Source organism: Girardinichthys multiradiatus, chromosome 2 (assembly GCF_021462225.1).
Source record: "Girardinichthys multiradiatus isolate DD_20200921_A chromosome 2, DD_fGirMul_XY1, whole genome shotgun sequence".
NCBI classification, from domain to species: domain Eukaryota; kingdom Metazoa; phylum Chordata; class Actinopteri; order Cyprinodontiformes; family Goodeidae; genus Girardinichthys; species Girardinichthys multiradiatus.
Window position 1 is genome coordinate 42,917,361 of NC_061795.1, and position 19,842 is coordinate 42,937,202.

General features: G+C 40.1%; 2 protein-coding genes across 12 annotated transcripts in view; one reads left to right on the forward strand and one right to left on the reverse strand.

The window, feature by feature from the left end:
• LOC124860800 (C-C motif chemokine 4-like) overlaps positions 1–1,895 on the reverse strand; it is an 18,957-nt gene extending 17,062 nt beyond the window's left edge. The window contains exon 1 of the mRNA XM_047354383.1: positions 1,762–1,895. The gene's annotated coding sequence lies outside the window, so the exon portion shown is untranslated. The remainder of the gene's footprint in view (positions 1–1,761) is intronic.
• si:dkey-30c15.10 (uncharacterized protein LOC559353 homolog) overlaps positions 1–14,385 on the forward strand; it is a 22,195-nt gene extending 7,810 nt beyond the window's left edge. For 5 of the 11 annotated variants that reach the window (XM_047354295.1, XM_047354310.1, XM_047354323.1 and 2 more), the window contains 17 exons: positions 1,710–2,630; positions 3,913–4,217; positions 4,336–4,430; positions 6,374–6,494; positions 6,763–6,898; positions 7,189–7,377; positions 7,520–7,646; positions 7,800–7,848; positions 8,281–8,334; positions 8,428–8,460; positions 8,562–8,583; positions 8,678–8,787; positions 9,148–9,201; positions 9,676–9,762; positions 11,856–11,963; positions 12,037–12,179; positions 13,293–14,385. In XM_047354295.1, coding sequence (XP_047210251.1) covers positions 1,710–2,630; positions 3,913–4,217; positions 4,336–4,430; positions 6,374–6,494; positions 6,763–6,898; positions 7,189–7,377; positions 7,520–7,646; positions 7,800–7,848; positions 8,281–8,334; positions 8,428–8,460; positions 8,562–8,583; positions 8,678–8,787; positions 9,148–9,201; positions 9,676–9,762; positions 11,856–11,963; positions 12,037–12,179; positions 13,293–13,440 — 2,702 coding nt within the window. In that variant the 3' untranslated portion in view covers positions 13,441–14,385. The other 6 variants (XM_047354355.1, XM_047354363.1, XM_047354366.1 and 3 more) reach the window with 4 other exon arrangements.
• The last annotated feature ends 5,457 nt before the right edge of the window (positions 14,386–19,842 follow it).

The following is a 19,842-nucleotide window of genomic DNA, read 5'->3' on the forward strand; positions in this document are numbered from 1 at the left end:
TTTGACCTTTACTGACTCAAACTAATGTAGTGTTTTAGGTATGTGAGGTGTAGCATTTCAGTGTGATGTACAGGTCCTTCTCAAAATATTAGCATATTGTGATAAAGTTCATTATTTTCCATAATGTAATGATGAAAATTTAACATTCATATATTTTAGATTCATTGCACACTAACTGAAATATTTCAGGTCTTTTATTGTCTTAATACGGATGATTTTGGCATACAGCTCATGAAAACCCAAAATTCCTATCTCACAAAATTAGCATATCATTAAAAGGGTCTCTAAACGAGCTATGAACCTAATCATCTGAATCAACGAGTTAACTCTAAACACCTTCAAAAGATTCCTGAGGCCTTTAAAACTCCCAGCCTGGTTTATCACTCAAAACCCCAATCATGGGTAAGACTGCCGACCTGACTGCTGTCCAGAAGGCCACTATTGACACCCTCAGGCAAGAGGGTAAGACACAGAAAGACATTTCTGAACGAATAGGTTGTTCCCAGAGTGCTGTATCAAGGCACCTCAGTGGGAAGTCTGTGGGAAGGAAAAAGTGTGGCAGAAAACGCTGCACAACGAGAAGAGGTGACCGGACCCTGAGGAAGATTGTGGAGAAGGGCCGATTCCAGACCTTGGGGGACCTGCGGAAGCAGTGGACTGACTCTGGAGTAGAAACATCCAGAGCCACCGTGCACAGGCGTGTGCAGGAAATGGGCTACAGGTGCTGCATTCCCCAGGTCAAGCCACTTTTGAACCAGAAACAGCGGCAGAAGCGCCTGACCTGGGCTACAGAGAAGCAGCACTGGACTGTTGCTCAGTGGTCCAAAGTACTTTTTTCGGATGAAAGCAAATTCTGCATGTCATTCGGAAATCAAGATGCCAGAGTCTGGAGGAAGACTGGGGAGAAGGAAATGCCAAAATGCCAGAAGTCCAGTGTCAAGTACCCACAGTCAATGATGGTCTGGGGTGCCGTGTCAGCTGCTGGTGTTGGTTCACTGTGTTTTATCAAGGGCAGGGTCAATGCAGCTAACTATCAGGAGATTTTGGAGCACTTCATGCTTCCATCTGCTGAAAAGCTTTATGGAGATGAAGATTTCATTTTTCAGCACGACCTGGCACCTGCTCACAGTGCCAAAACCACTGGTAAATGGTTTACTGACCATGGTATCACTGTGCTCAATTGGCCTGCCAACTCTCCTGACCTGAACCCCATAGAGAATCTGTGGGATATTGTGAAGAGAACGTTGAGAGACTCAAGACCCAACACTCTGGATGAGCTAAAGGCCGCTATCGAAGCATCCTGGGCCTCCATAAGACCTCAGCAGTGCCACAGGCTGATTGCCTCCATGCCACGCCGCATTGAAGCAGTCATTTCTGCAAAGGATTCCCGACCAAGTATTGAGTGCATAACTGTACATGATTATTTGAAGGTTGATGTTTTTTGTATTAAAAACACTTTTCTTTTATTGGTCGGATGAAATATGCTAATTTAGTGAGATAGAAATTTTGGGTTTTAATGAGCTGTATGCCAAAATCATCCGTATTAAGACAATAAAAGACCTGAAATATTTCAGTTAGTGTGCAATGAATCTAAAATATATGAATGTTAAATTTTCATCTTGACATTATGGAAAATAATGAACTTTATCACAATATGCTAATATTTTGAGAAGGGCCTGTAGTAAGACTCAGAGCTTCGTTTTCAACAGGTTACGGAGCACCCTCTGATGCTACTGGTGTATCTACAGAGCTTAGACTCACCAGTGAAGGCCAGAAGGAGAGCATTTCTCATGGTGAGGAAGATGGAACCGAGAAGGAGCTCAAGACAGTTATTCTGAATAAAGAAGAGCAGCCAGGGTCCCATTATCCAGAGGGCCAGACTGTGTTAAAGTTGTCCTTCAGTGAGGAGCACAGTCTGTCAGAGCTGCATGCAGCTGATAAGAACAATTTCTTACAGTCAACTCTTCTAGACGAGTCAAACGCGAAGGAAACGAGCCATGTTTCCATAGTAACCAAAGAGGAAAGGTCCGAGGTGTTTACTTTCGATGACGATGAGACAATGGAAGGTTCTACATACAATGAGGAGGAGATTGAGCCTTCAACAGATGAGGAATTAAGGGTATGGAGATATCCTCAACGAGAGGTGTCAGTTGATGAAGAAGCTATCTCAGAGAAGAAGGAAGTGTTCACTAAAGATAAAGAAGAGGACTTGGAAGTGGCTAGAGAGGGGAAGGAGAACAGAAGCAGCTTTACAAATAATGTTGCTCCAGATCTAGATGTCTCAAATAAGACCGCTGGCTTTTTTAAACAGCAGGAAGATGAGAAGATTAGACCAGAGGAGGAAAGTGAGGGGGACAACAGTGTAGATGATTCTTTGAAAAGGAAATTAGCTTTACAAGATGAGGCTTTGAGAGAAAAATCCTCATACAATGCAGTTTATGAAAGAAATGCTGAAAATGTTGCTCAGCCCCATGAGGGGGAGAGAGGTTCAGCAGAAGGAAGGAAGGATGTTGTAAAGGCAGAAAGCTCAAAGAAAGTCACCTTTATCCTGGAGCCTGAGCTGATCAATAGCTCGGCTTTGTCTGAGAGCGACGTCTCAGCAGAGTCCAAGGCAGAGACCAGTCTGTCAGGTGAGATAAGTCTGAAGAGCACTTTGGCATCTTCCTAGAGAGCATCACAGGGGGGAAGCACTTTGTTGGTGAGACTAACTATTTTCCACTGGTAAACTGGCAGCACTGGGTTCACATTAAGAGGTGTATATTAAAGAAATGGAAAACGCTGTCGCTGAGCGTGAGTTGTATGCTTGTTATACCCTCAATCCACCAAATTGTAGATGTAGAAACCTTAAACGATGCCCTTGACTGAATGTCGGTTACCGTCTGGATTTGATGTACAATTTTTAAGTCCTGCGAATACCAAAAATACCAGTCATTCATTTTTAAATGGGGTTATCCTAATCAGGATCTTTCTCCCCGATTACTGATCCAAGTCATTCAGAATGAGGCATTTGCTAATACAGAGCCCCAATCTCAGACTACAGTAATGTTAAATAAATGCCGTGTTCACAGATCAGACATTAAGCAACAAGATTAAACCTGGAAACGTTTAGGTTGGGACTTCTTTAAAAGATTTTAAAGTATAGCTACTTTTAAGCGAAATCTAAAGTAAGGAGTGACTCGAGACTTAAGCACATTTCTGCATATGCATTAGGAAATTATGCTTTCTTAGTAAGGATATTAAAAATGAATTTATGTAAACTCCAGGCCTATAAAGTTATAACATAAATAAATTGTCCAGAACTTTAATAAAATGGCAGCTTTTGTCTTCACACTGTTTCACACGGTAATGTCTCTGATGGTGTTCACTGATGTTTCTGTATGCTTGTTTCTTTTGCATTTGTTTTAGACACAAGTAAGTAATTTCTTAATTATTTTCTGTAGGGCTGCAACAGTTAATTGGATTAATCGATGACTGACATAATCGTCAACTAATTTTGTTATCAATTAATCGTTAACTGGAGTATAAAGACTCTGAAACATGCCATTTGCTGAAAGAACAACCCCCTTAGGGCAGGAATTAAGCCAAAATTGTACAAAAATATATACATTTTGAATTTAAAGACTTTTTTTTTTTTGTAAATATGCCATATTCAGAACTCCTCAAGTGGCATAGCTTTAGCTAGGTTTAAATTCTGTACAAAATATCCTATTAAGCACTTTTTGCTATGCGATTATGAATCAATTAATTAAAAAAATAGCCCACAGATTAATTGATTAGCTAAGTAATTGTTAGTTGCTGTCCAGATGGCTCTCCACATCTGGGTGTGATTATGAACCTGATTTTATATGTTCTGAAGAATCTCAAAAGTCACCTGCTGTCGCCAATGTTTTGATGCAACATCTCTCTCATCAGATGCTGGATCCGAATGTCATGATGACACCAACACGGCTGAAACTATTGAGAAGATGTTTGAGGAGGTGCTTGAATATGCTGAAAAGGTAGAAGAAGAGGGGCGAGTTGAGGAAGACGGAGAAGATCATGATAGTGGTATCGCTTGTTCTGGGGGCAAAAACAGCGTGGACTTGGAGAGGGAGAAAAATGAAACGGAGGAAGAGCCCAGAGAAGAGGAATGTGATGAAGATGAGCTTCTTACTTTTCCTCAAAGCGGCATCCTCTCTCCTCTCAGCAAGTCTGTTGAAGCTGTGGTTACCCCACTGGTAAGGCTTGTTTACATCTTTGCTTTGTTTCTTTAAATTTCACAAGAAGAACTTTTCCAGAACCCGGAACTTCAGAAAAAACAGAAGCCAAATGTGTTTGCCTCATTTTTTTAAACAGCGACTGGCAGCAGCCCAAGAGTCAAATCCTCCATCTTTGCTCCTGACCCCACAAGAGACCAGCACCCTATCTCCTGAATCTGCTCCTCTGTACAGGTTGGAAAAGATTTTACCGTTTTTTTCTTTAAAAATTAAAGAAAGATGAATCCTAGTTTAACATATCGGCCCGATATGTTAAAAAAGGAACGGGTTTTTTCCCCAATTTATTAACTAATTTTTCAGTTACCAGATTACCCCAAATAATTATTTTTTCCCAAAAAAAAAATATTTTTTAAGAATAATTTTTCATTGTTTGCATCCCACAGTGTAAACTGTAAAATGTAAAGAAAAAAAATCAATTTTTATTTAAGTTAAAATTTAATAATGGAGAATCTAACTCAAAAATGACTAACTGTATGTATTATTTAGGATTCTTTTTCTTAGTTATTCATATGCACAATTAAATATGATTAAAACAAGATGAAGTATAATTAATTTGGGCTCCCGTACAGGAAATTCAGAAAGAGAAAGGCAGCTAATCAGCTAAATGTGGGAAGAACAAAACATAGCAGACAGACCACTTGTCTAACCACAGTGTGTAGCGTTAAAGAAAAAAACTCATCAGCAGCTGCTGCGGTTCATAATAGCTGAAATTATGATTTCAAATTAGACAGATTTCTCGAAGGAAGTTTCTCACTCACTGACCTGACGTTGACCCTTTTGTTTTTTTCAGATCCACAAAGGTTACATGACCCTAAACGTGAAAAAAGACTAATCATAATTTTTTATAAATATCTGCCGTTATTTTTTACACCATTTTATTTCAATTTATTTATTTTAAAATGAAGAAAATCATAAAGAGGATGTTCAATGGGAAACTAAAATATCAAAGATAAAGCATTTAGTTTCCACTTGATGACAAGGAAAATGGATCTAAAACCATTATTATTACTGTGGAAATTCAGTGCAATTATTCCATAAAAGAATGATAGACTACTATAACCTACATTTTATTATATTTTTATTTAAAAACATTAGTTGGTTCTTAATTTTTATTTTTTTTGCCAAAGTTACAAAGAGCCGTTGGGAAAGGTCCAAAGAGCCCATTGTTGGCTCCTGAGCCGCAGGTTGCGAACCCCTGACTTGCTCTCCTTTTGCTCACTCCTGAACTGCCATGCTGTGTTACTGAGATGGAAAACTGCTGCCTATAGTCAATGGCTTTCAGACGTCATCTATTGTCTGAGCTGAAATTCCCAGTTTTATTCTTAAAACCGAGCATTAAATTTGATCCGATCTTGGTTGCTCTCCTGATATATTATTCAGATCTTGCTGCATAATTCGATTTCCTCTGTTCGGGTTTGGTTGTTTACTTTCCTTCAGCGCAGGATCATGATGAAACTTTACGCTCAACAGCAGCTGCCAAAGAAAATGTCCTGACTTTCTGGATGTACAGTGGTTAGAGCTACACTCTAATTCACTAAATTAGAATATGCCTTCTGATGGGGCTCGTGTTTCACATTAAAAATGCCAACCTTTATGCAGTTGTTAAACATTTTTCTTTAAGCCCACCTTTCTTCATTAAAAATATATATATTTTTTTGTTCTGATCTAATATTCTGATGTAATCTTAAATGTTGGTTTTTCAGTAGCTGTTTGTGGAAAACCACTATTAACAGAAATAAAGACTTTAAAACATTAGTCTGTGTGTAATTAATATATATATAATGTGAATTGACTTACTGAAATAAATGAAAATGAAAAAGATGGATGGATAGAGCTAACAAAGACATCTCTGGTGTGGGATGGACCAGCAACTTTGTGCATTTTGTTCTTAAAAACTAAACCGCTTGAGCCGAACGACGGTGTTCTAACATTACAGGAATACCTTGTTTTAGAGAATAACGGTGTATTTTATAATGTCAGCAGCATGAACAGGTTGTCTTGTTTTCCGCTCTCAGAGCAGTTTGATCCTAGGTTACCGTACACTAGTCAGGTGGTGATGCGTCTCAGTATTTTTCTACAGCCTTCAGTGAGCTGATGTTATCTGTGGTTTGTAACAGCATCGATGCATACCGCACACAAAGGCAAAGCAAGCTGCCAACCATTCAGAGTGTGACTCCTGCGGTTCAGAGACGCGCTCCAGAGCCTAAAGCGCCCGTCAACATCATAAAGAGAATAACAGTAAGAAATAGTTTTTTTTTTTTTTCATGCCATTAAAATATAGTATTCTGTCACAACCAGTTAAATGCCTGGAAAACGGACAGCAAATTTCACATTATTAGCAAAAATATGAATTTATCTTCTGCTTTTTTCCCCTGAAGTAAGATCTATAGATCAGTTTATTAAAGTCCATCAGACACTGTTTGGATAAGATTTAAGTTTCCTAAATATTTTCTTAGATGAGCTTAGATTAACCTCTGAAAGCTTTCTGACTGTGTGGTTGCCTTAGGCTCTGAATGAAGAGGCTGGGAAGCTGCAGACTGTGATCAACCAGACGCTGCAGGCTCTGAGCTGCTGCACTGATGAGGAGCATGGTCGAGGCTCGCTGGAGGAGGCTGAAGCTGAGAAGCTTCTGCTTGTGTCCTGTATGGAAACCACTGTGTTTTGTTTACAGTCAATATTTCTCTACTCAGAATAACTAGCAAGGTGCTGCTTTTCAGATTGATTGCATTTGGATCTTTAGATGTTTAGCTGTGTTGAATTAGCCAGGTTGGGATTAAGTAGTGAGGCTGTGATTGGATGTTTTTAATCTCTCGACCTGTTATTTCTTTAGTGACTGACTACCTGGTGTTTTTGACTAGCTGTGTTGAAGGCATAATATGGGAATCCATTCCCTCACTGCTCTGTATTTAGTTGTGATTTTTCTGCTTTTTAGGTGAGAAACGCTCTGCTCTGCTGGCAGAGGTGGCCAGACTGCGGGAGGAGAGGAACCTTCAGTCTGAAGAGGCTGCAAAGGAGGACACGGACTACGTTTCCCAGCAGGCCTGCAGAGGAACCGTTAGCATCACCAACATCCAGCTGCCTCTGAAGGTGGAATTTGTCTGCTCATCACACAACCGTGCAGGTAAGACCGCAGAGTAGCAGAGGTTTTTCTCTTATTTTACTTTCCTCCTTTTACTTTTGAGGTGGTTAGTCAAAGTTTGATGCACAAATACGTTGGTGCAGAGGCATACTTAAAAGACGGGGTTGATTATGAACTCATTCAGGACGGCCGAGCCACTACTTCTTTGTCCTGATCCGCTACGGGCCCTGCAACATCATCGCCACGCCGCTGGCCACAGCTGCTGACGCTCAGAATGGAGACACCATCTCCTTCCCGACTGCAGTCACACTGTAAGCTACATCTATTCAACCGTGGCATTATTCCAGTTTCTGATCGATAAATAAAGTGTGCGTGTTTTTTTTTTTTTTTCACTGCTAAAATTATAGTTTCAAATTAAAAATGCACAACAAATAAATGCATGTATTTTGTTCTCAACATTCCAGAAAGGATATTCGCTCATCTTTTGAGATTGATGTTGAAGTCTACAGCCTGGTGAGATATAAATTCATTTAACTTTTTGGTATTTAATAGCTACAAATGTAAGCAAACCTTGGCGATTCGGCTGATCACCGAAGTATTAAAGTTTTGAAGTTGTGGGCAGCCATCTTTCAAATTTAACCCTGAAGTCACTCGAGTAGCTCAGATTTTCCATGTCAGAAGTCCTACTTCTGAGATCGTTCTTTTTGGTTTTAAATTCGGGCTACAGGGGACCAGACAAAGCCTGCTCCTAGCATTGCGTTGTTTTATGTTTTGCAGTCAAATGTCCAGAAGTTTTAAAAAGTGCAGAAAAACATTCAGGCAATTTGAGTATTGAAGACGTAATTCGTCCTAAACTTGCATTGAAGTACATTTGTGTTCTGGTTTTGATTGAAAGCAAAGTTATTAGTATTTTTGTCTGTAGTTAATGTTTCTTTTTCCATTTAGTGTCCTACTTCAGGAACCAGCTGCAGCTCGGATCGGACCAGCACCAAGTCTCGTGTAAGTGGGTGATTATTTTTCTCAGAAGTCCAAAACAATGCATGTGTTAAATGAAAGCCATCTAACTTATATGGGGTCTGTTGACAAACTCAGGTCACACCAAGGAAGCTTCTGAATACCATTACAGTAAGTATTCAGGGATATTTTATGTGCAAATATCAAAAACACTAGTTATATTTTTTTGTGCTTCAAGCATCAGCTTAATGCATTTTCTTATTGATTAACAGAAGTCCAGCAACGTGTTCACATGTAAGTTGAGTTTTTGCTGTTTTGGTGATGTTATGCAGTTTATTGCAAACTCTAATGTCACGAGTCATCGTTTTTGGGCTTCTTTTACCTTCAGGCGCCGCTCCCGCTGCTCTCAACACTCGCCGCTCCAGTAACTTTTCTCTGGTGGGTTCCCACAAGATCACCTTGGCTTCTCTGGGATGCAGCAAATTCCCTCTCGATAAGGTAATTTATGATTGATGGGTTTAATTTTTACTGCAGAGCTAAAATAGATGTTTACAAATCCCTCTTACTCTGATTCTAAACTATCACGCAGTTAACTGAGCACTGCGTTGTAGAATTAAACCAAATGTGCTGATGATCAGAAACGAGCCGTACCCACAGCAACGTGTGTGTAATCTGAAACACCATCTGCACATTCCTGCTCTGTTCAGTTTTATGTCACAGTGCACTGCATCACTGTTAGTCGCATTGGCCCATTTTGTTTTTTCCTTGTCAAGTCCACACCTGGGTTGTCTCACTGTTAATGTAATATGTCTGCCCCCCCCCCCCCCTCCCTCCCTCTGTCTTGCTTCGTCCACTCAGATGAAACTTGACGGCAAAATCAGGAGGCTGCTGGGAGATGAATTTCAGGAAAAGGTTTCACTCTTTTCAAACCTCTGCCACCCCTTTACTTCTCTGCATGTTCCTCACTAACCACCTGCATGATTTCAGTTTTGATTATAATTAACACCCGTTGCAGTCTTTTTTTTTTACTCTGCGTTGCCGTTTTCACCTCTTAAACCTGTTCTTACCCTCAATGTAAAAGCAAGAGGTTTCTGAAAGTGTTGTGATTTGCTTTCATACATTTTTCTGCTACATTCCTGCATCTCATTAAATGTTAGATGCAGTTACAGAAAAATGGCTTCATTTCATCAAATCAGAAGGAACATATTTAACAAAAATGTATTGTGGTAATTAATTTTTTTTCTGCAACACACTCAGATTACAAATGACATCTTTTAAATTTTCTAACCAGGTGTCCACAACTCAGCCAATGAAGTTACTAAAACCAAACAAGATCCTCTGGTCTGTTTTATTCCATTTGTTTGAACGTGACTTCTCCTCTCGTAGGTGCCATTTCTCTCACCACTAGAGGGCCACATCTACCTGAAACTGGACAGCGAGGGCCACTCTGATGTCCAGCACCAAGGCTTCCTGGTCAGCAGTGTTGTTTTTCTTATTTTTCTATAACCGAGGTTTATTTTTCATGAATATTCTTAGGTCTCTGAGTTGAAATTTGGTCAATTTTAAGTCTTAAACTGGAGCCTGAACTCCAAGAGCCTTTTTTTATTTATTTATTTATTTTTTTTACTGTCTATTGTCTAATCAGCTAGAAGGAAATTCTGGCCCAAACAGCAATTTGTGCAACAGATTTTCATTTCCTGGAATATTAAAATCATTTATGTTTCTGTTGTTCCAGAACCAGATCTGTTCCAATCAAAACACATCTCAACACAACTGGGAGCTTTTTTCATTTATTCATCATAGTCCTGCTTCAATCTTGGAAACAACTGCAGGAAATTCTGCAGGAGTCATTAAAAGTCTTAATTTTAATCATGTCAAATTTAGACATCAAAGTCTTAAATATGTCCAGACTTTTCATCATAGCTCCTAAACATGTGCATCCATTTTAATTTTTTTGTTGTTGTAATTTTTCATGTTTTTTTGTGAAATGCTTGCAGAAATGATTTGTTTTGGATTTATTGTCTAACATTTAGCCGTTCCCATAAACCCTCAAAGGAAATCTTTTCCTGAAGCTGCCTTGTTGGTGTTTGTTTAGGAAATTCACTTAACAACTTAATTTTATCCACCACCAGCTACTTCTGGAGAGTATTCATTAAATAGTTGTCTCAAACCTGTTCCCAGTAACTGTTATGACGCTTACTGTTGGGACTACAGAGTAAAATGTGCTAAAAATGTATAACTTAGGTGTAAAAGCAACCGAGTCACATGCCAGAACCAGAAAAGACCGAGATACGTTGGGTCTAAGTAAATGACGTAGTAGGGTGGTGTTAGGAGTTTAAGTTGCCTTGAAGTTGTTTCATAATGAATCTGTAGATCCAAAGTGGACTAAAGTATTAAATGTAGTTTACTGAAACTTGCAGAACCCGTGTGTTCACAGCCAGCCGCATCGGAACCATAAAACCAGCAGCTTTGACTGGATCGTAATCCTCCCAGCCGATGAAAGTTGTTCACTCAAATGTTTTTTTTTTTTTTAAATTGTACTCGTAATGATGCTGTATAAGCTAAATTTATGGAAAAAACAAAGCACTATAACCTCCTTTTAATTATCGGGTCTTATGTGTCTGGACCTAATTAAATTATCCGGACTTTACTGGGTTCTGAAGTCATTTAATTCTAACCTGAAAATACACAAACACACAGCTGATCCCATGCTGTCATTTATTTAGAGAACCATGAAGCCAAAATGGAAAAGATGTGTTCAAAACTAAGTACACCCCTGCTGTTTCCTATGAATTTAGGAGTTAAGTAAATACACTTTATTAATGGATCCCAAGCAGGTTTGATCTCTATACAAGCAGGAGAAACGGTCAGTGTGGGAAGGATTATGAGGCAATTTCTAAACTATTTGGACAGATTATTCACAGGTGGAAAACCTTTAAGCCAGTTGATAATCTTCACAAACGTGAAAGTGCCAGTAGATTTTCCCGATGGGTCGGACAATGAAATGCTCAAAGAAATTGCAAAAAAACCCAAGAACTCCATCTAGGACTCTACAGGTCTGAGTAAGATAAATATTGAGGTGAGTAACAGGACAGTTGAAAGAAGTGTGTTTTCTGGAAGGGCTTCCAGGAGACCCCTAAGGTCTAAAAACATATGCCAGCATAACTTAGGTTTGTAAAGTTGCAAGTAAACGGACCAAATAACATCTTTGGACTGATGAGACCAAAGTAGGGGTGTTTGGTCATAATGTACAGCAGCATGTGGAGACAACAAAATGTAGCACATCACCACTAACATCTCATACCAACTGTCAGCCCAGTGGCAGAGTGGTGATGGTCTGGGCTTGTTTTGCAGCCGCAGGACCTGCGTACCTCACTCTTAATGCAAGCAATGAGGACCATTTCTTTAAACAGAAATAGGCTAAAATTCCTCCACAAAGAGGAGATAATTTTTATTATAGTCTGATCTGTAAAATCCTGGAATTGCTTGCATCTACTTTCACTTGGATAAATAAGAAATAAATTCCTTTTACATTGACGCTGGTTGCTTTTGTTGTTTCTCTCCAGACAATGTTTACGTTGATCAGTGGGTTCGGGGTGTGGAATCGGCGATATTTTGTTCTGGAGGAATGCAACATGTACTACTGGAACAACCCAAACGACAGGGAGACCAAGGTAAGGATAGACCACTAGATGTAGGCGGATAAGAGTCAGGGGGGTGATTTGATTCTCTGCTTTAACTCTTCAGGAAGCAGAAGGCAGCATCTCTCTGCCCAGGTCTCCCAGTCAGTGTGTCAGGCCTGTTAAGAGAGATTCATGTGCTCGACCTTTTACCTTTGAGCTGGCGAACGCCTCTCAGCAGGACGACCAGAACCAGGAAGCACCGTCCAAGTAAGTTCAAATAAAAATGCAAACACAACTGAAAAGCTGTGCAAGGTTAAACGTGACGTTTTAATTAGCCTCTATCCAGATTAAACCATGGGTTGCGTGTTCATGTTTATTGGTAAAACTGTCTGCACTCTGGGGCTGTTGGGGAAATCGTATAACAATAATGATGGAGAATATTTTGGTAAGGCTATTGGTTGGGATTAATCCACATTTTCCTCACTCTTGTTATGTCTTTTCCATCATCATGTGTCTCCACAGCTGTCGGTCAACTTTAACCTTTTGGCCTATTAAATCTACATAAGCTGTGGGTATGAAGTGCAGTAAAGGCCCTTCTAGGAGACTAACTATATTAGCACCATGCAGAGAACAGCTGAATAGCTTGCCAAACAAGGCCTCGAGCTGCACCTTATGGTTCCAATCCTGCAGACATTTATGATGATGAGGATTGCAGTTCGACAGATGGTCGAGAAGCTTCAGTATGGAGGTTTGGTTTTTAACAAAAGACGGCACAGGTGCTAAAAGCCTGCATCGCCAGTTCGATATGAAAGACCTAGAGTGCTTTCTGAGATAAATTAAAACGTATATCTGTCACAAAATAAAGCTTTGTTTTAATTATGAGATAATGTTTTTAAATCCATGTTGTTAGGTTATAAATAATCCTGTTTGATATCAACCTTTGCTTTTTCTAATTGGTACCCATTTACTTAACTCGTTGCATATCATATCGGTTTATTTTTCTTGAAATGGTTATTTTAATGGGTTATGAATAATCATAAAAATATTCATTTAGATACTTTTTTATAGAGGCTTGGGCCAGAATCGTTGACTAAAAATACCACAGTCTGACACAAAAGCTTTAAAGAAAAATGTATAAAATGAACTAACTGTTTTATTTAAAATATAAAATCAAGTTAATAACAGTTACCTTCATGAGCTATAACATTTTGTTTTGGTATTTTGAGTTTGAATTGGGGGTTAGAGTTAAACTCAGTTGTGTGAGCTGAAAACATGTAGCAGCTTTCTTTCAGTCATCTGACTGGCAGTGTGCAGCAACAAGACGAGGGAGGCGCAGCACTGTTTTATTTGAGATGTTAACACATGTTTTGAACCTTTCAGGTGTTGGTTCTCAGCCGACACCAAGCAGGAGAGATTGGACTGGATGGAGAAGCTCAACCAAGCCCTGCTGGACTTCCACACATGGAACTGTCCCCGGGCAGAGAACCAGGCGTCCAGCAGCGGGAACCTGAGGGAGAGCATCCTGTAACACACCCCCACATGGTCCATCTTACCTGAGGATCATGAAGGCGTCCTGGAATCAGCCTCTAGGTGTTCGGTAGAGTATACGCTGACATCAAGGTTCTGGAAGATGAAGCTCTGGCTCACTGCTGTAACGATGAAATACATCTAATGTTGATTTATTGATGGGAGAAATTTCTAATTCTTTTTTTTGTTGTTATTTTTTTAACCTGAATCCAATCTATTATGGTTGGTTTGCACTTCTACTTGCAAACTCTGTTGCCATTTAAATATTTTTACTTTTATGTTATCAGATTTTTTTTTTATTCTCTGGTTTTAGTTGGGGCCAGATTTATTTTCTTTGTTTTCTTCTTTGGCAATCAGCAGATTTAATAATAAATTGTCACTTTAGGTTGTTGAAGGGATTGTTGCTTATTCTATTGCTAATGTTTACTGGAACACATATATGGATTCCGATTCTATTTTTACTGTTTAAGCTTGAAAGATAAATAATTCGGATATATACACGAATACTAAATAAATGTCTAACTCTGCTAAACTAACCTAAGATGAGTGTTACCGAGAACAGAAACAGTACAAATATAGCTAATCGAAAGCAATTTATTTTCTCAAAGACGATACTGTATCTCCTACAGATGTGATATCTCTAAGTTTGATCATATATGTTTGTTTCTTTAAGGATACAATTTGTCAGTGAAAGGTGCAAGTTGAGAGAAATGTCCCCAGACTTTGTTCTCAGCACTCTGCAGTGTTCGTCATTATTGCACATAAAAAGACCCATTTAGTTAATGTTGTAAACACGCTTTTGATAGAGTCAAAAGGTGAGGATAAATTAATGTGATTTGTTCCTTTACGTTTTCTTTCACATCTGTCACGTCGTCTGTTTTCTTGTAAATGTGTATTCTCAATATATGCACTAATTAGAAAGTACCAATAAAGTTTAAGGATTGAATCGGCTTAATGATTGATAAAACTGGCATGAGAAACACAAATATCACTGAGTTGCAAAAATATTCATATCACTTAAATGCTAAAATACATTGCTATTGCTCATTGCTTCTGTTTTGGATCTGGTCTTTGACTGGGACGTTCTGACAAATCAACTTAAACCATTCAGTTTTAGCTCTGCCTATATTTGAAGGTTCTTTGTCCTGCCTGAAGGTGAACCTCCTGCCCATTCTCAAGTCTGTTGCAGCCTCTATGAGGTTTTATACCTGGATTGTCCAGTATTTAGCTCCACCGCCCTTCCTGCTAACTCTTTTATCAGCGTCACTGTCCGTATTCCCGAAGCATGATCCTGCTGCCACCAGGTTTCATGGTGGGAAGAGTGGTTCCCAGTGTGTGTGTGTGTGTGTGTGTGTGCATTTTGCATGTAAGCCAGAAAGTTCCATTTTGGTCTCATCTGACCAGGGCACCTCCTTTCATGTTTGCCGTGTCCTCTGCGTGACCTGTGGCAAACTGCAAGCAGGACTTCTTGTGGCTTTCAAGGATTTGTGGATTTGTCGAGTCCATGACTAAAAGTTGTCCTATAGACAGATTCTCCCACCTGAGCTCTGGGTCTTTGCAGCTCCTACAGAGTTACCATAGAGCTCTTAGGGTATTTTCTGATAAAATCTCTTCTTGCCATGACTTATTTAAGATGCACAGCAATGTCTTGTTAGGTTTACATTTGTGCCACACTCCATTTTCTGATTCTGGGTTGAACCGAGCTCTGTGAGATGTTCAAGGCTTGATGCATTGTTTTCCCTCCTAACTCTGCTTTAAACTTCATCCTTGGCCTCTCTAATGTGTTCCTTTGTCTTCATGATGATGTTTGTTTGGTAATGATCTACAACAAACCTCTGAAGGCTTCACAAAACAGCTTGATTCATACTTCGATTACACACTGATGGACTCCATTTACTTATTAGGTTAATTTTGTTAACGGGTGTCAAGAGTAAAGGGTTGGCTGAAAACAAACACGCCACACTTTTCAGATATCTATTTGTGAAAAGATTTACATAATTTCCATCCATTTCCCAATCAGCACTACTTTGTGTTGGTTTCACATAAAACCATGACATCCATCAGTAAAATGCACTGAAGTGCGTTTTACTGATGGATGTCCTTATGAATGTTGAGTTTCCGCCTTATTGAGAAGTGGTATTAGTATCAACAGAAATGATAAATATTCCCCGCTCTGTTTAGTTTTTTCTTCACACCTGAAATTTCACTCAAGTAGGAATTTTTTGTACGCTGTGCCAACTGAAACCGAAGCTCTGCTACGCATTCAAAGCCTGCAAGAGCCTGGCAGGAAGGCTGCTTAGGTCAGGAATGTCATACAGGAAGTCGGCTAGAATTAGACTTCCTGTTCGCTCCTCTGGGTGGAGATGCTGCTGGGCGTCATTAAACCTAAGGTGATGACAACAAGGAGGGGAGGGGGGGACCTATTCTGCTTTCAGGACACCTTTACAGCTGTGTTGGACGGAGCGCTGCAGGCTGTCAGCAGCTGTGCTCTGGGTGGTGGGACAGAAACACCTTCCACACGTCAGATTTTTACTTCATTACATTAAACTAATGCAAAAAAACTCAAGTTTCTTTTTTCCTACAGTTTTTCTATTTTCTTTTGTTGGCCAAATTACATTAAATCAGACTAAACCTTTCCCTGTACAGGTCAGTTATGATTACAAAAATGGTTTCCATTTATTAAATGTCAGAACAATGAGAATGTTTCATTACTTAAATGCCTTTAATCAGTTTAAAATCATGGCTTTGTGAGCTTCTGATAGTTCTCAACATTAGAGTTAAATGGCGTCACACCTGGATGTATTTTTAGTTAGTACCTCAAACACAAGTACTTCCTTGTGTGACATGGAAAAAATCAGCCAGGATACCAGGAAGAGAATTGTGGACCTCTGCAATTTGGGTTCATCCTTGTATGTAGTTTACAGAGGCCTGAAAGTGGCAGCTTCATCTGTTCAAACTATAAACACCATGATGGTGTCGGGCTATTATGCCTTTCAGGAAGGAGACTGGTTCTGTGTTACTCAACCACTGAACAAAACAAAAAGACTGATGTGAAGAAGAAGCCATTTCTCTAAAAGAAACATGCCAGATTGCAGTTGCACACAGAGAAAAACTTTAATTTATTGAGACATGTCTTGTGATCTAATGAAAAACAAAACCGAAGTGTTTGGACATAATGATGTTCGAGCTACCGCACCCTGTTGGCGGTCAGACGTCTCGGAGTTCCTCCGGTCCTTGGTCCTCAGAAGCGATCACACACTTTATCTAACTCTGGCTCTTAAAGGAACGACTCTCAAACAGTTTCTATCTTTTAGCTCCTTTTAATCTAAATTAAGGCAGAGGAATGATTACAGAGATCAGCGCTGAGGCTCCCGTCTCAGACCGTCACCGTCTGTTAGAGGATGACGAAGAGCCATGGAAAAAGGTCACATACAGTTTTTATATCTGGTTCTCCAATGCAATGGATGTTCCCTCCCTCAGTGTTTATCAGTAGACTATGTGTCACCATTGTGGTGTCTATCTGGTAGGTTGTGTAGAAGCGGGTGTCCATACTTAATCTAAGTGTGCTGCTTTCTAATCAAACCAGTTATACCGGCTGCTCCACCATCAAACCCAGTGCCCCAGCCACAGGTCGTTCATGACAAACCTTGGGCCATTTATCCTTGAACTATATGTTTATGAGCTTCTTATCCTATTCTAACAAAAAGGAAACATTAGAACTTATGCTTTATATCACTATGGTATAAATGGGAAAAACAGCTATGAGTAATATTAATAAAGGTTATTCCTAACAATGACCATTGTTACAGTTGAAGGAAACACCTGAAACATGCCTGAAAACACCATCCCAGGTGTGAAGTATGAGGATGGCAAGCATCATGTTTTGGTGTTTCGCCGCTGGAGGGACTGGTGTACTTCACAAAATGGACTGCACAATTAGAGAAGAACATTGTGTGAAAATTTTGAATCAACATCTCGAGACCTTAGACAGGACCCCAGCCAAGGCTGTGGCATAGGGACAACAAAGTCAGTCTTTTGGAGTGGCCATCACGCAGCTCCGATCTGTCCCAGTAAAAATCTGTGGACAGAGGTGATGAGGTGTAAGGCGGCCCACAAACCTGACCCAGTTACACCAGTTCTGCTAGGAGGAATGGGCTAAAATTGCTTGTGAGAAGCTTGTTGAAGGATACAGAGGCGTTAAAGGCGCTTCAACCTAATATTAGGGAAAGGAATGTAAACATCTGAATTTGGAAACCTAAATAAATGATCTCCGTCATTATTTTGGCTGTTAGCAATTAGAAATCAGTTTAATCCTAACTGAACTAAAACAGGTTTTGTGGAAAGAGCAGTCATGTTGCAGTTGTAAAGTTGTTTTCATTTCCAGTTTCCTCCCCTGCCACATGTCGATGTGCCCTGGGGCAAGGCACTAAACTCTAAGTTGCCTATCGATCTTTGGATTGGTGTGCGGATGTGAATGGTTGGCTGGGTGAATAAAACTCGTAGTGGGAAAATTATTTGAGTGGTCGGTGTACAGTTTTTAGAAAAATGGAAGTTCAGTAAAAATACCTCATGAAACCAGCAGTTTTTACAGAATCTTCCATCAATATATTCCCTCATTCTGAAAAATCCCAAGCTGAATAACTCCCTTTGAACAGGGAGAACCAGCCTCAGATTGAATTGGACAAACACAAAACCCTTGTGCCAGGAGTACTTTCTATTGAGAAAAAAACCCAAAGTGAATTGTTCAGTAGTTACAAATAATGCATTAATGAAAAACCGAGTGAGTGGTTAGTCCTCCAGCAGTCTACAACTATAGCGGCATTACAACACAGCCAGCTCGGAGGAACCTACACCACCCTAATTATAATCTTTGTCAGAAAGGACATTTTTACCCCTAGTCTTAATGTAGAAAGGGTGTCTGCCTAATGGACAAAAGCTGTGGGTTGCGTCAACAGGAGAAGAGCCTGATAACTGAAAGATTGGCCTCCTGTTCTAGTGTCAAATTACTGCAAGTTGCAAAAATTTTGTAATGCTTTAACAGCAAGGCTGAGTCACTGTAATATAATAGTACATTATAATATATACTTGCACTTTCTAAAAGCTGTATTTAATACAGCCGCATGCTGCTTATGTTTAGGAGTCGTTCCTCATTTAAAGTTCAGTATGTCTTACTTAAAATACCTCCTGTTTCTTCTACACAGAAAAAAAGCAAACAAATGTAGGTCTGTTCACAAACAGAAGTATTTTACTCTGGGTGACATACTTTTTTGTTTGAAGCTTAAACTACATCTTGGCTCCAAATGTTAATCTGCTTGTTAGAACTTCAGTAACGATACACAGACGGGAGGAAACACTCGACTGCAATGAGGTTGGCTGTCAGTCTGATGAGACTGGAGAACAGTAGGTCAGGGGCCTTGTTGTCCTCATCCAGGTGGTCCCACCCGGGAGGGAATACAACGTGCACAACATCCTGGTGTGTTCAACTCTGTTCTTTACATGGAGCCGAGGCACAGTTTTCCTGTGTGGCAACAACACAGGAGGTAACATGAAGGAGGCGCCACAAACAAAAGATTTATGAAAGGAGAGATCCTGCCGTTTTGGACTATCATACAAAACTGTTTTATTTTTTATCATGTTCCCGTGCTGGTTGACCTGTTCAGTTTATTATTATGGCACCAATTCACAATGCCACGTCAAGGAACTTTACAAGACAAGTCCAGTTCATGTCTCGTTATATAGAATCCAAGAGCACAGAAATTCAGTTCAAATCAATCCAGATTAGTCTAGTGCATCCTAGTCTTATAATCAGGTTCTGATCCAGTAACAGTCCAATTAACTAGAAATAATATTACCATAGGCACAGCCAAGGGCTGGAGGGAGTCTCATTTGGCGGCCAGTGGATTTCGTCTCTGCTTTTACAGAAGATGTGGTTCTGCTGGCTCCCTCTGACCCGATCCTACAGCATGTGCTGGGGCGGTTCGCAGCTAAGTGCGAAGCGGCAGGGATGAGGATCGGCTCCTCCAAGTCCTAGGCCATGGTTCTCAATTGGAAAAAGATGGCTTGCCCTCCCTGGGTTGGATGGGAGGTCTTGCCTCAACTGGAAAAGTTTGAGTATCTCAAGGTCTTGTTCACAAGCAAGAATGGTTGACAAACTGATTGATGCGGCTGCAGCAGTAATGCTGACGTTGCGCCAGTCCGTTGTGGTGAAGAGAGCTGAGCCGAAAGGGGAGACTCAATTTACCAATCAGTCTACATTTCTACCCTCACCTATGATTATGAACTTTGGGTCACGACTGAAGAAGGAGATCACGGATACAAGCGGCTGAAATCAGCTTCCTTCACAGGGTGGCTGGCCACTACCTTAGCGATGGGGTGAGGAGCAGGGCTATTCAGAGAAGCTCGG